General features: G+C 44.2%; 2 protein-coding genes across 9 annotated transcripts in view; one reads left to right on the forward strand and one right to left on the reverse strand.

Annotated features, from left to right (window-relative positions):
• The window catches only part of RHBDD1 (rhomboid domain containing 1), a 208,279-nt gene that overhangs the window by 149,782 nt on the left and 44,309 nt on the right, over nucleotides 1-14,188 (forward strand). The gene's annotated exons all lie outside the window — the stretch shown is intronic.
• The window catches only part of COL4A4 (collagen type IV alpha 4 chain), a 160,898-nt gene that overhangs the window by 14,013 nt on the left and 132,697 nt on the right, over nucleotides 1-14,188 (reverse strand). For 6 of the 8 annotated variants that reach the window (XM_061386675.1, XM_061386666.1, XM_061386658.1 and 3 more), the window contains 4 exons: nucleotides 11,102-11,209; nucleotides 9,803-9,811; nucleotides 6,050-6,175; nucleotides 1,107-1,223 (listed from right to left, as the gene is read on the reverse strand). In XM_061386675.1, coding sequence (XP_061242659.1) covers nucleotides 1,107-1,223; nucleotides 6,050-6,175; nucleotides 9,803-9,811; nucleotides 11,102-11,209 — 360 coding nt within the window. The remainder of the gene's footprint in view (nucleotides 1-1,106; nucleotides 1,224-6,049; nucleotides 6,176-9,802; nucleotides 9,812-11,101; nucleotides 11,210-14,188) is intronic. The other 2 variants (XM_061386654.1, XM_061386661.1) reach the window with 2 other exon arrangements.

A 14,188-nucleotide genomic window follows, 5' to 3' on the forward strand; every position in this document is an offset into this window, starting at 1 on the left:
AGAAGGTCAGTGGCTACTTCTAATTGCCAAAAGCAGAGGGTGGAGTTAGACTTCGACACCTTTAAAAAAGGTGTTTGTTAAAAGTTTTTGTTTCTGGAAGACTGGCTGATTTTCTCATCTATGCTGTAAACCAGAGGCTACAACCTGGTAGCTTATGGGCTGCATCAGGCCTGCTCATGTGTTTTGTTTGACTTACCAAGATTTGATGAGTTAAGATTTCAGACTAGAAAAGCAGAGTATAGGGAACAGTGGGCCCACACTTCTACATGGCCACAATTTCCACATAACAGAAGCCAATCTCTGCTTTCAGACTGCAGCCCCCATTTTCCTGAGGCCCCTTCCTCAGCATCCCAGCTCCCCGCACCCCTTCACCTGCTTCTCATTACTAACCTGGTACTGCCAGATACTCTCCACAGAGAAAACTGTTTCTGGGAGTCTTCAAGCCCTAACATATTGCTTGATGAGTTATATTTCAGATTTATATTCTAAAGGGTCTTATCTGCCTTCACCGAAGGCCCACTCTCAAGTATTTTTAAAGAAAAGCCTTGTATTCTTTTTAAGTGGCATTATCGATTCAATGGACATGAGTTTGAGCAAATTCCAGGAGACAGTGAAGGACAGGGAAGTCTGGTATGCTGTAGTCCATGGGGTAGGCAAAGAGTTGGACACAACTGAGCAACTGAACAACAAAATGTATTGATGGCTGTACAATAAGAGGAATGAACTCAGAAAACCAGAGACCAAGTGATTCAGCCAGTTACAGACATGAGACCACCCCTGCCGACCCTAAGATCTTCAGTACAGCCTCTCAGTGGTACAGGCATGCCAGGCTCACAATAGGAAAGTGAACAGCAGAAATGGCTGAGCCTTTTATGATAATGAATAGTGCTTTGGAAGAGTAATGGATACAAGGCCTTGACCTGTTTTTATGATAGTCGAGTATCAATTAGAACGTCGGGGGTCCATTCGTTCCTGTTCCTGTTGCTTTGTCTCCCTAAAGCCTGGTGAGCTGGTATCTAAGGCAAATGCTTACAAGGCTAGGGACCTTGTACACAGTTCTCAGATTCACTGGGCCAGAGAAAAGAAGAGACATGGAAACCCTTTACCTGGTGCTCCTGGACAGCCTGCTTCTCCCATGTCACCTTTATGTCCCGGAGGCCCAGGGGACCCTGGGAGGCCATCCTCACCCCTCCTGCCATCCAGCCCAGGCTCTCCTTTGCACCCTGCAGGAAAGTTCACAACAGCAATGGTGACAATGATGTGACACCTGCTAGGCTAGCACTTACTTCCTGAATTCCACTTGGCAGCCTGGGCCTCCCATCTGGACACACCTGCATTAGCTTGTTCATTTTGCAGGTATGTGAAGTCGGGATTATACCACCTCTACTTGGCTGCTGCTGCTAAGTCGCTTCAGTCATGTCCGACTCTGTGCGACCCCAGAGACGGCAGCCCACCAGGCTCTGCTGTCCCCAGGATTCTCCAGGCAGGAACACTGGAGTGGGTTGCCACTTCCTTCTCCAATGCATGAAAGTGAAAAGTGAAAGTGAAGTCGCTCAGTCATTTCCAACTCTTCGAGACCCCATGGACTGCAGCCTACCAGGCTCCTCCATCCATGGGATTTTCCAGGCAAGAGTATTGGAGTGGGGTGCCATTGCCTTCTCCGCCTCTACTTGGCAGTTGGGTAATTAAGACTCCAAGAGGTCAAGAAACTTGACCAATTAAGGCCAGTGAGCCAGGAATGGGCAGAGCCAGGATCTGAAGCCAGACCAGCAAGGTGTTGAGTGAAGCATTTTCATATTTTCTTCATAGTCTTGTATTTGGACCTGGTTGGGTTTTTGTTTTTTTGTTTTTACACTGAACATCTATGGCTTTTGTCATTGAATATTTTCCTAATAATGATGCTTTAGAAGCCTGAATAGAGGAATGAATACAACTGAACAGCATTCATTTGAGAGAAAGGTTAAATTTAAAGCAAGAGAAGCAACTTTTAAAGACCAGCTATTTGTTGAGGGTTCAAAGCACTAGGGAGCAGGGTAATCTTTTTATGTGAAATTATCTGATTCAGTCTATACAGCAGCCACACGACTAGGTGCTACCACGTGGGGAGATGGAGGCTTAGAGAGGCCACAATGAGGGTCACGTGTGCAGAGGACGTGGACCCAGCAGGCCAAGTGCACAGGCTGTGCCAGGTATCACCAGTCCCACGCTTGGGACAAGCCACAGGGCTCAGGAGTGCTCCCTGGGGCCCCGTGAGCTAGCTGTCACCCTGAGACTTGAGCAGTTCTTTCTTTAAGTGTTTGGTTTATTTTGGCCAAGGCATTAATTCATCAGCAGCGATCTGTTTTGGTCTGGGAAGCAGATTTGGTCCCTGCCTGTGGGAGAGCTTGCAGCCCTATCCGTAATTATCTGAATTACTAGCCCCTCAAGGTTTCCAGTGTCTAATTTCTCTCCCTTCCTCGACCATTGTCCTTCTCTAGGCAATCTCTCTCTTTCTGCCATAAATCAGCCTAAAACCAATCATTATGTCAAAGAGGCTTCACTCCAGGAACTGCCCCACTTTTCCCCGCGGGGCTGTGTTCTTTGAGGCAGTGGGAGCCCCCTGAGGGAATGGAGGAGGGGCTGCCACACTCAGGGGACCAGATCTCTCACTCACCTCCCCTCTCACATAGGCCCTCCTTAGAGCCATCTGAAATGCGTGCCCCCCAAACCTTTACATTTTGCATCCCCTGCCTGAGTGGCCCCCACAAACCTCCTCTTTTAGTCCCACAACCAGCAGCCCCCATACCCAATGTTGGTTGCAGTACATTCGATGTGGGCATCAAGGGTGCTCCTGGCTTTTGGGGTGCTGTCATGTCACTTCCTTACCTCTTGGATCATAAATTCTCGTGGAACGTGCTGCTCGCCTGGACTGTGTTCTTACATGGTCATCACTCAGTAAGTGAGAAAGGAACCCCTCTCCTCCTCCTCCCTAGTGAGGGGAGGGGTGCCCCTCCCTGTCTAACCAGGCAGACGCTTCTTCCTAGATGGCGCTGCTCTCTTTCCACCAGCTTCAAAGAGAGTATCTGTTAGTTTGGAAGGAACCTAGGGCCCCGCGGTGAGCTCAGAACATTCTTCTCTTTCCCATCCAAAGACATGATTCCAACACATGGCCACAGGGTGATTCGGGAAGGGGCTACCCAAGGTTAACGAGCCAGCAAACAAGCAGGTGTATCGCAGAGAAGGCAGGAGCCTTTTCTTCCCAAGTCCTCACATGCAGCAAGCCCGCTGGCCATCTGGAAGAGCCCCCCGACCAGATGTTACGATGTGGGCTTTGCTCCCTTTCGAGGAAGACAAACGGAAATTGTAAGCGGATGACGTTTTCCGAGCCCCAGGAAGGAAAGCTTTTGTTAACTTGACATGTAGGCCCAGAGCTTTTCATCTGGAACTTGTTTGCAGGAACAGAAAAACAAACGTGTGCTCAGGGGAGTCTGACTCTGCAACCTCATGGACTGTAGCCCACCAGGCTCCTCTGTCTATGGGATTTCCCAGGCAAGAATACTGGAGTGGGTTGCCATTTCCTTCTCCAGGGGATCTTCCTGACCCAGGGATTGAACCTGCGTCTCCTGCATCGGCAGGCAGATTCTTTACCATTGCGCCAAGAACAGACCTACATCTGAAAGCCCAGCACTGTCAGATGGAGTCCCTCCTCTGAGAGGGTCAGGTGTTGAAGATAAACGCTCCCAAACAGGATGTAGGGAATGTCAATGAGACAGTAACAGTTCAACCCAGAACAGAAACCACTTTTGAGTTCATCACAGGAAACCTCAGCCTTTGAGGGCCACTCAGGAAGGATAATTGTAGAGATGAATGAGACACATGAGGAGAAAAGTATTAGACCTTCTGTTATCCAGGGTTCTTAACAGATACAAGTTTTATCTGGTGTGGCCATTACCCACTCAGACTGGGCACGAAGAAGCCAGAAGTTCATTTTTTTTCTCTGTAGATCTCAGCTGCAGCACTTGGCTACAAGATCAGCTCAGAAATGAAAGAGGTCTTGATGGAAAACAGGAAGAAAATCATTTTATTTTAAGCAGAGGTGGTACTTCTGTGGGGCAGTTGATCCTTCACAACCAAACTCGGGGTAGTCCTTAATGCCCTGCTCACCCTGCTGAAAGAATATCCTTCAGAAAAGGAAAGATGACCCAAACCCATAAGGGTTCCCAATTTCCAAATTTGCTGGCATATAGAATGCAGCACTTTAACAGCATCATCTTTTAGGATTTGAAATAGCTGGAATTCCGTCTCCTCCATCAGCTTTGTTCATAGTAATGCTTCCTAGGGCCCACTTGACTTCACAGTCCAGGATGTCTGGCTCTAGGTGAGTGATCACACCATCATGATTATCTGGTTCATTAAGATCTTTCTTGTACAGTTCTTCTGTGTATTCTTGCCAGCTCTTCTTAATATCGTCTGCTTCAGTTAGGTCCATACCATTTCTGTCTTTTATTGTGCCCATCTTTGTGTGAAACGTTCCCTTGGCATCTCCAATTTTCTTGAAAAGATCTCTAGTCTTTCCCGTTCTATTGTTTTCCTCTATTTCTTTGCTTTGTTCACTTAAGAAGGCCTTCTTATTTCTCCTTGCTAGTCTCTGGAACTCTGCATTCAGTTGGGTGTATTTTTCCCTTTATCCTTTGCCTTTCTACTTCTCTTCTTTTCTCAGCTATTTGTAAGGCTTCCTCTGACAACCACTTTGCCTTCTTGCATTTCTTTTTCGTGGGATGGTTTTGGTCACCACCTCCCTCACAGTGTTACAAACTGAACGGTTTCGTTTAAATACTTGAGAGTCTTGCTGTCCTGACAATGACTGAGCAATGCCCAAGTCCATTAGGTGAATAAGGCCACCCTTGCCAGAATTTAGAATGACCCTCCCCCTCTTTCCTCTTCCTTTTCTAAGAAATACACCTCCTCCTCCCTTCTTATAAGCTGTTTCTGCTCCACTGAGCCCCGATTCAATAGTTTTTAATTCAAGGTCAAATCAACACCTAATAATGACTACTTGTAGAGCATTTATTCAGTGATGCTAAGAGATTTCAAAGCTTCGTGTCCAGGGACTTCCGTGGTGATCCCGTGGTTAAGAATTCATCTTGCAATGCGGGGGACATGGGTTTAGTCCCTGCTTGGGGAACTAATATCCCACATGCTATGGAGCAACTAGGCCTGAGTGCCACAACTAAGACCCGAGACAGCCAAATACATAAATAATTTAGGAAGATAATTATTTCTTGGGGGAAAAAAACCCCTTATGTCCAAAAGCCGCCCAAGGATAACAGTTAAAATAGGTGTTCCCCTAAAAATAGAAGGGATATTGTAGATCCCATTGCATGCATGCATGCTAAGTCACTACAGTCATGTCCGACTCTTTGTGATCCTATGGACTGTAGCTCGCCAGGCTCCTCTGTCCATGGAATTCTCAAGCAAGAATAGTGGAGTGGGTTTCCATGCCCTCCTCTAGGGGCTCTTTCTGACCCAGGGATTGAACCCTGGTTTTTTATGTCTCCTGCTTTGGCAGGTGGGTTCTTTACCACTAGGTCCACCTGGGAAGCCCATAGATCCCCCTGCTGCTGCTGCTGCTGCTGCTAAGTGGCATCAGTCATGTCCGACTCTGTGCGACCCCATAGACGGCAGCCCACCAGGCTCCTCTGTCCCTGGGATTCTCCAGGCAAGAACAGTGGAGTGGGTTGCCATTTCCTTCTCCAACGCATGAAAGTGAAAAGTGAAAAATGAAAGTGAAGCCATTCAGTTGTGTCCGACTCTTAGCGACCCCATGGACTATAGCCTACCAGGCTCCTCCGTCCATGGGATTTCCCAGGCAAGAGTACTGGAGTGGGGATAGATCCCCCTACTACATGATTAAACCTTTGGATAAATGTAGAAAAAATGTTAAAGGGGAAGGAGATTTTCATGCTTGATTCCCAAGAGTTGTTAAGCTCCATACAAAAACCTACATAGCAAACACCCAGATTTTTATTTCAGCAATCTTCAATGCCAGAAATCAGAGTGAGGTTCATACCTGGTCCCGGCGGGCCTCTCATGCCAGGAAGCCCCATGGTTCCTTCCGGTCCTCTCGGGCCTGGCACCCCAGGAAGCCCTGGGATTCGGGGGCAGGCATCCAAGTCTGCTGGGGGCCCAGGCTCACCTGAAATTGGAATCACCACCTGTATAAAGGGTTCAAATGCTTATGAACCAGTGCCTTCTACAATTTGGATGGGCTTCTGACACCACGCTGGAATGTTATCAAGAATGTTCAGCCATCCAATGTCAGCCCTGTGAGGGCAGGACTTTGTCTTGTTCACTATGTGGGGCAGACAAACTTCTCCAAAACTTTTCATTGAGTGACTGAATGAATGAGTGAATGGGATTTCAGAGGAAGCAAAAGTAGGAAATAGTGAAATCTGGCTGAAACAGTGACCGTTTGGTGAACTTCACAGGATTTGCCATCTTTGGGTTATTTCTTACTAGGTTATTTCTTACACAGGTGGCATGGGGAGAGGTCCTGGTGGGTTCCTCACACTCAGCTTAACTTTGCTTTAATTCAGCCATCTTCACTGCAGCCAGCTGGGTTTCCAGAGTGTCTGCTACTCAAGGAGACATGATTTCAGGATAGCTAGTGGCACTGAGGCAGCAGTGATTTTCAACTTGAGTGCACGTTGAAATTATCCAGGAGAGTATTATAAACATTCAGATATCTGGGCCCCATCCTAGAAATATTTTAATTGGTACAGGATGTAGCCTGGGCAGTGACCTCAAGCTTGACTGTACAATAAATCCATCTGCAGAGCTTTTCAAAAATACTGCTGTGGAATCTAGAAACATGGTACAGATGAACATATTTGCAGGCAAGGAACAGGAATGCAGACATAGAGAAGGGAAATGTGAGCACGGGGCGGGGAGGGAATGAATTGGGAGATTGGGACTGACGTATTAACGTATATATACTGCCAAGTGTAAAACAGATAGCTAGTGGGAACTTGCTATATAGCTCAAGGAGCTCAGCTCGGTGCCCTGTGATGACCTAGGTGGGTGTGATGGGCAATGGGGTGAGAGGTCCAAGAGGCAGGGGATATATGTATACATATAGCTGATTCACTTTGTTGTAAAGAAACTGTAGTCCGATTTTTTTTAAAGTACTTCTCCCAGCACCCCATCTAGATTATTAAAAAGGAATTTGTGTGAGTGAAATCCAAGCATCACTAATTTTTTAAACTCTCCAGATGATTCCAATATTCGCCCATGCTAAGAAGCACCACTGGAAAGCTGCAGCTGTGACCTGAATACATCATGACTGTCTCTCAGGCTTGTTAGAGCCCTGAGTCTCTGAGTCAGTAAGGGCAGCAATTTGCATATTGTAATAAGTGCCCGGATGAGCTCAATGGTACTGATATGGGAATCTCACTTTGAGAATTGCAGCCCTAAATGTTGAAATTTTTAAATTCTTGGTTACATTCACATCTCTTAAGACAGTTTCCCCCCCGCCCCTGAATCTTCATTCAGTCTCCCTGCAATCATTTCACAAAGGGCAAGAAATAATAGCTCTAAGCAACCAGTCCATTCCAAAGGAGATCAGTCCTGGGTGTTCATTGGAAGGACTGATGCTAAAGCTGAAACTCCAATACTTTGGCCACCTCAAGCGAAGAGTTGACTCATTGGAAAAGACTCTGATGCTGGGAGGGATTGGGGGCAGGAGGAGAAGGAGACGACAGAGAATGAGATGGCTGGATGGCATCACCAACTCGATGGACATGAGTTTGAGTGAACTCCAGGAGTTGGTGATGGACAGAGAGGCCTGGCGTGCTGCAATTCATGGGGTCACAAAGAGTTGGACACGACTGAGCAACTGAACTGAACTGAAGTGAAGCAAAAATGATGACCGATAACACCTAGTGGACACTTTATCATGCATGAGAAGTGAAAGTGTTAGTCACTCAGTTGTGTCCTACTCTTTGGGACCCCATGGACTGCGGCCTGCCAGGCTCGTCTGTATTCTCCAGGCAAGAATACTGGAGTGGATAGCCAGTCCCTTCTCTAGGGCATCTTCCCAATCCAGACCTAGGGATCAAACCCAGGTCTCCTGCCTTGCAGGTGGGCTTTTTACCATCTGAGCCACCAGCGAAGCTCAACATGCATCAGATCTCATGCTAAATGTTTTATGACTGAATGTTCCCACCCAGGCTGTGTGTATGTGCTGCTGTCATTAGAATGTTACAGGGAAGAAAACTCAGGCCCAGGGAAATAAATGACATTTATTTATGGACAAATAAATGACATTTATTTTTTGACAAATAAATGTCATGCAGCCAGTTTGTAGCATAGTCTAGATTAAAATCCAAGACACCTTGTCTCCAAAACTGTGCTTTTCACCCCGACCCCATACCGTCCTCCTTAAGGACTCTGAACGTCTACGTGCTGAATTCTAAGAAGTGCAACATGTTGTGAAGCACACCCTTTATTAGTTATCGTTTTCTTAAAATTCATACAAATGTGCCAAATAATTTAAAAGACAATGATAAAGCAGTGAGAAAAGCCTAGAAAGCCTGGCCATAATGGCAACGGAGTCTACATAATAGTAACTGTGCCTGTGGAAAATGGACTTGAATGCTATAAGCAGTTTGGAATTTAACCTCCTGGAAAATATTGTATGAAACCACAAATAACACCAAGTTAGAGGTCTTTTTACAGTATGAATAGTTTAATGTAAAACTTGGCTTTTTTACTCTGGGTGAGTTGAGAGAGGTATAGTTCTTATTTTTCCTAGATAATCTGGTGTGTTACGGTGGAAATTCACCAGTGGGGGGTGGAGTGAAAGCAGGTGAGTAAAGGCAGGGCTGGGTATTTGGCTGGTACTTTATATTTGGGATGTTGATGTTATCATCTAGTGAGTCACAGTATATACTGTGACTATATATATAGTCACAGACATTAAAAAGACTGAAGTGAAAACATTAAATATACAGCAATAATTTTAAAATATAAACATTAAAAGCAGCAAGATTTCTTAAAATTCTGATTTTGCTTTTTCTTTACTTTTTGACAAACCAGAAGCTGAAAGAAAGGGGCTGAGGCATCTCCTCTAAGGGCCCTAAAAATAATATATGGCGTCTGTATTCAGGGCAACATTCCTTGGGGTTAATAACAGTTGCCTGGAAAGAACAAATGCCCACATTCAGGGTTTTTCTTTCCTTCTTTTGAGAAACTCTTTTTATTCTCTTTGAAAACGCCAGACACAAAATCATACGTTGCTTTTGCATTGTAGAGGATTCAGTGCACACTTAGTTGAAAAGAATGGCATTTTCATTTTAATACACAAAGGAACTTGCTTGTTGAAAATGGGCCTTGGGTGTGATGGGAAAGGTTTGTCACAGTCCCTACTGGGTGGTCAGGACCCATCTTTTCATGTTGTTGATATCGTTTATTTTAGGGATGTTCTCTGTATTCATATTGCAGAATTTAGAAAGGAAACTTACACTGTTATGTACTGTAGCATCTCACAGAGAAAGCTCGTACCCTGTGCCTGAACTGAATTATATAAGCCGAGTCTCTACACTGCCTTGACAACCTCTAAGGAGGTTCAGCACTGGGACACTCTAATATAGGGTTACTATATCTGTAATGAGGAAGCAGAAGCATTAAAACCTAATATAATTACAGCACCCCATCTGAAAAATTGAACAAAGTTGCCCTCACAAATACAGTGAAAAAAAAGCAAGTGTGAAAATGACTGGAAACAAGATATAAAGGAAATTATTCATCTTATAGCAATGCTTACCTCTGGAACCTGGAGAGATCCAAAGCCAGTAATGTGAGGCCACACAACGATTTTCATAAGGTGGAAAGAGATGATAAATGTGTAAGTTAGGACAAAAGTGAAATAGATTGAGAACGCAAATAATAATTTGAGGACAGCATAGACGACAAGCAGAATGACGGCATCTTATTTACATAAAAAGTCCACATTCCTGTTACTGACAAGAACGGCTATGATGAATGAAGTTTTCGTATCTAGAAAGACCTGAAATGAAACCCTCTTGCGCAACATAAGATTCAAGTTGGTTTCTTATGGCAAATATGCTCTAATTTAACGTATGGAAAAATTCTGTCCTTTTAAAGGCTTCTGGAAATTCCGTATTAATTTGCCAAGTTCTGTAGATTATTCACAGAAAGGAAATACAAGATGAATCATAGTACTTCTCCATCGTGTTGTTCTGTGGTCCATCAAAAAGCAGTACAATTTTCTTACTATTTGGACTAGAGTGCTAATTTAAGAGATTGCAAAATATTCAGAACTGATCGCACACTGCTGTCATATTGACTTAGGATCCTGGAAGATATGACTTCTGCCAATCTCAGGTACACATGTGTGCCCTTCCAACTCTTCCTTGGCTTCTTTTGACTTTCTGATGAAAACCTGTTGTCTATAGAGCTGAAAAATCAAATAGCCTTTCATCTTCATAGAAACTAATGTACTTGACAAGAAACATTAAAATAAAATCGCTAGAAAAATTAATGGTAGGGAATTCGGAAACAAGAATTAAATATACAATGTTCACATATAACAATCAAGTCTGTCCTTGGATCTTGTGTGAAGGAACAAGGGTTTATTTATCTTAGAAATAGTATATGTAAAACCAACTCCTAACTTTCAAACTCATTTGTTCTAATTATAGGTAAGCTTTCCAAACCTGAGACTCTGTCATGCAGCTTGAGATAAACATAATCTTTATAAAAAAGGGCTTGAAAGTGAAAGTGAAAGTGAAGTCGCTCAGTCATGTCCAACTCCTAGCGACCCCATGGACTGCAGCCTACCAGGCCCCTCCGTCCATGGGATTTTCCAGGCAAGAGTACTGTAGTGGGTTGCCATTGGCTTAACTTACTAGAATTTGCTGATAATTTCAGAATAATTACTTTCTGAAAGATGACCCTCATAGTAAATTTTTTTTTTTTTTACAATATTGTATTGGTTTTGCCATATATCAACATGCATCCACCACGGGTATACATGTATAAATATTTTTTAAAAAACACTCCATGTCGGTTAGGTGGAGATGATTAGGCATTAGAAGCTTACCCGGAGGACCCAAAGGCCCTCGTCTTCCTGGAGGTCCAGGTAAACCTTTGTCTCCAGGTGGCCCAGGACTTCCAGGTGGCCCCTGCGGCCCCGGGAATCCCATTGGTCCTAAAAGGAACATGAAAAGGAGGGCGCTAGAATGAAGCATTATAAAGACAACAAGAGCTTGATGGACTGAATTCAGAGGTTCATGCCAGCAAAATGCAGGGCAAAGTCAGCCTCGGATTGGAGAATAGCTCCCTCTTTCCTCTGGAAGGCTGAGAAGAGTTGCCTCTGTCTAAAGGAAACACAACAATCCAAAGGAAACAAAGGAAAATCGTTCCATGACCAAAACAAAACTAAGTGAGGATGAAAACCCAGTAACCCTGAACTTTCTCTGGAGACAGTCAAAGGACTGCCACAGAAAGGGAAACTTAGGAAAGATGCTCCACTATCTGGGAACACCCACCCTGACCCTGAGATTCCACCCTTCTCTTTCCCACTCTCTCAAGTTCAGCCAGACCAGCCACTCAGTGCCTCCTACACACTGTTCCTTCTCTCCTCCTCATCCAGGAAGTCCTCCACATTCTGTAGGTGCAGATCACATCAAGGAGGCCCTCCCTGGAATCCCAACCCAAGTCCAGTTGCTTTGCAATAAGCACTCAGAGAAGTGTGCCTTGCCACCCAAAGCATGTCTCTCATTTAGTACTGATCTTGTTGTTCAGTTGCTTGGTCGTGTCAGACTCTGCGACCCCATGGACTGCAGCACGCCAGGCTTCCCTGTCCATCACCATCTCCCAGAGCTTGCTCAAACTCATGTCCATTGAGTTAGTGATGCCATCCAACCATCTTGTCCTCTGTCGTCCCCTTCTCCTCCTGCCTTCAATCCTTCCCAGCATCAGGGTCTTTTCCAGTGAGTCAATTCTTTGCATCAAGTGGCCAAAGTACTGGAGCTTCAGCTTTAGCATCAGCCCTTCCAATAAATAGTCAGGGCTGATTTCCTTTAGGATTGACTGGTTTGATCTCCCTGCAGTCCAGGGGACTCTCAAGAGTCTTCTCTAGCATCAAAATTCGAAACAATCAATTCTTCAGTGCTCAGACTTTTTTTGGAGTAGGAAATGGCAACCCACTCCTGTATTTCTTAAATGCCTGGAAAATTCCATGGATAGAGGAGTCTGGAGGGCCATAGTCCATGGGGTCTCAAAGAGTCAGACACGACTGAGTGACTAACACTTCAGCCTTCTTTATGGTCCAACTCAGTTAATATAGATGGATACTTTAATGTATCTTCCCTTATGAAACCATATATTTAACTTAATTAGTGGGTACTCCTTTTGAATTTGTTCACTACTATATTTCTGTGGATTCCTAATAATAATTTATGGAACAGATCAAATATTTCCCACTGGGTAAGTCTAAAAAAGGTAAGCTGAAGAAATTCCCTCATCCTTTTAACAGTTAAACACTCTTTGGCCCTAGGCTCACTGGAATGGGACTTAAGAAGCATGATTAGAGGGTCTACCAATATTTCCAGCTCTTGGTATATCCTTTTGTAGCTTGCTATTATTTATATGTCTTGCTATTTCCCTAATCCTTCCAGTATATCTCCAGGTGAAAGCTAATTCTCTCGGGAAGCCACTGGGGAGGAGGATTGACTTATTAGGCAGAGGAACAAAGCTGTATAGCCAGTCCCTTCCTCCTCTCTCTTGGTGACTTGAATGCTAGGTATATCTGTCCAATCCGGGAGTTTAATAATTAGAAGCCAAAATGCCTGCAGATATAAGCCACAATTTCTAAAATTGATTTTACCGCTAATAAAGGTGAATAGGACTGCTGAGTACTGTTGTAGAGGTTATGCACGGCACCATTTCAGGGATGCAATTTCTGTTCTAGTAATAGCAGCCTCATGGTGATTCTGACCTTCCCTCTGCTCTAATCGTTTACTTATTTCACATTTGTTTCAGAAATCAGACAGAGTGCTAGTTACTGGGCTCCTGCAAAGTTCAATATTTGCATCTCGGTATCAAGTTTCCTTATTTATGACATAAGAGAGGTAAAATGGACAATCTTTATTGGTCTTTTCTCAACAAAATGTCCTATGAACCTTATAATTGTCTAAAATTGTTACAGCCAAAACCTAAGGTCCCCAGATATTCAGTTCAGTTGCTCAGCCGTGTCCAACTCTTTGCTACCCCATGGATTGTAGCACTCCAGGCCTCCCTGTCTATCACCAACTCCCGAAGTTTGCTCAAACTCATGTCCTCAAATTGGCGATGCCATCCAACCATCTCATCCTCTGTCATCCCCTTCTCCTCCTGCCCTCAATCTTTCCCAGCATCAGGGTCTTTTCTAATGAGTCAGTTCTTCGCATCAGGTGGCCAAAGTATTGCAGTTTCAGCTTCAACATCAGTCCTTCCAATGAATATTCAGGACTGATTTCCTTCAGGATTGAATGGTTTGATCTCCTTGCAGGCCAAGGGACTCTCAAGAGTCTTCTCCAACAGCACAGTTCAAAAGCATCAATTCTTTGGTGGTCAACTTTGTTTATGGTCCAACTCTCACATCCATGACTACTGGAAAAACAATAGCTTTGACTAGATGGAGCTTTGTTGGCAAAATAATGTTTCTGCTTTTTAATATGCTATCTAGGGTGGTCATAGCTTTTCTCCCAAGGAGCAAGTGTCTTAATTTCATGGCTGCAGTCACCATCTGCAGTGATTTTGGAGCCCAAAAAAATAAAGTCTCTCACTGTTTTCATTGTTTCCCCATCTATTTGCCATGAAGTGATGGGACCAGATGCCATGATCTTTATTTTCTGAATGTTGAGCTTTAAGCCAACTTTTTCACTCTCCTCTTTCACTTTCATCAAGAGGCTTTTTAGTTCCTCTTCACTTTCTGCCATAAGGGTGGTGTCATCTGCATATCTGAGGTTATTGATATTTCTTCTGGCAATCTTGATTCTAGCTTGTGCTTCATCCAGCCCAGCATTTTGCATGATGTACTCTGCAAAAAAGTTAAATAAGCAGGGTGACAATATTCAAGCTTGACATATTCCTTTCCCTATCTGAAACCAGTCTGTTGTTCCATGTCCAGTTCTAACTGTTGCTT

This window comes from Bos javanicus, chromosome 2 (genome assembly GCF_032452875.1).
Source record: "Bos javanicus breed banteng chromosome 2, ARS-OSU_banteng_1.0, whole genome shotgun sequence".
Lineage (NCBI taxonomy): Eukaryota > Metazoa > Chordata > Mammalia > Artiodactyla > Bovidae > Bos > Bos javanicus.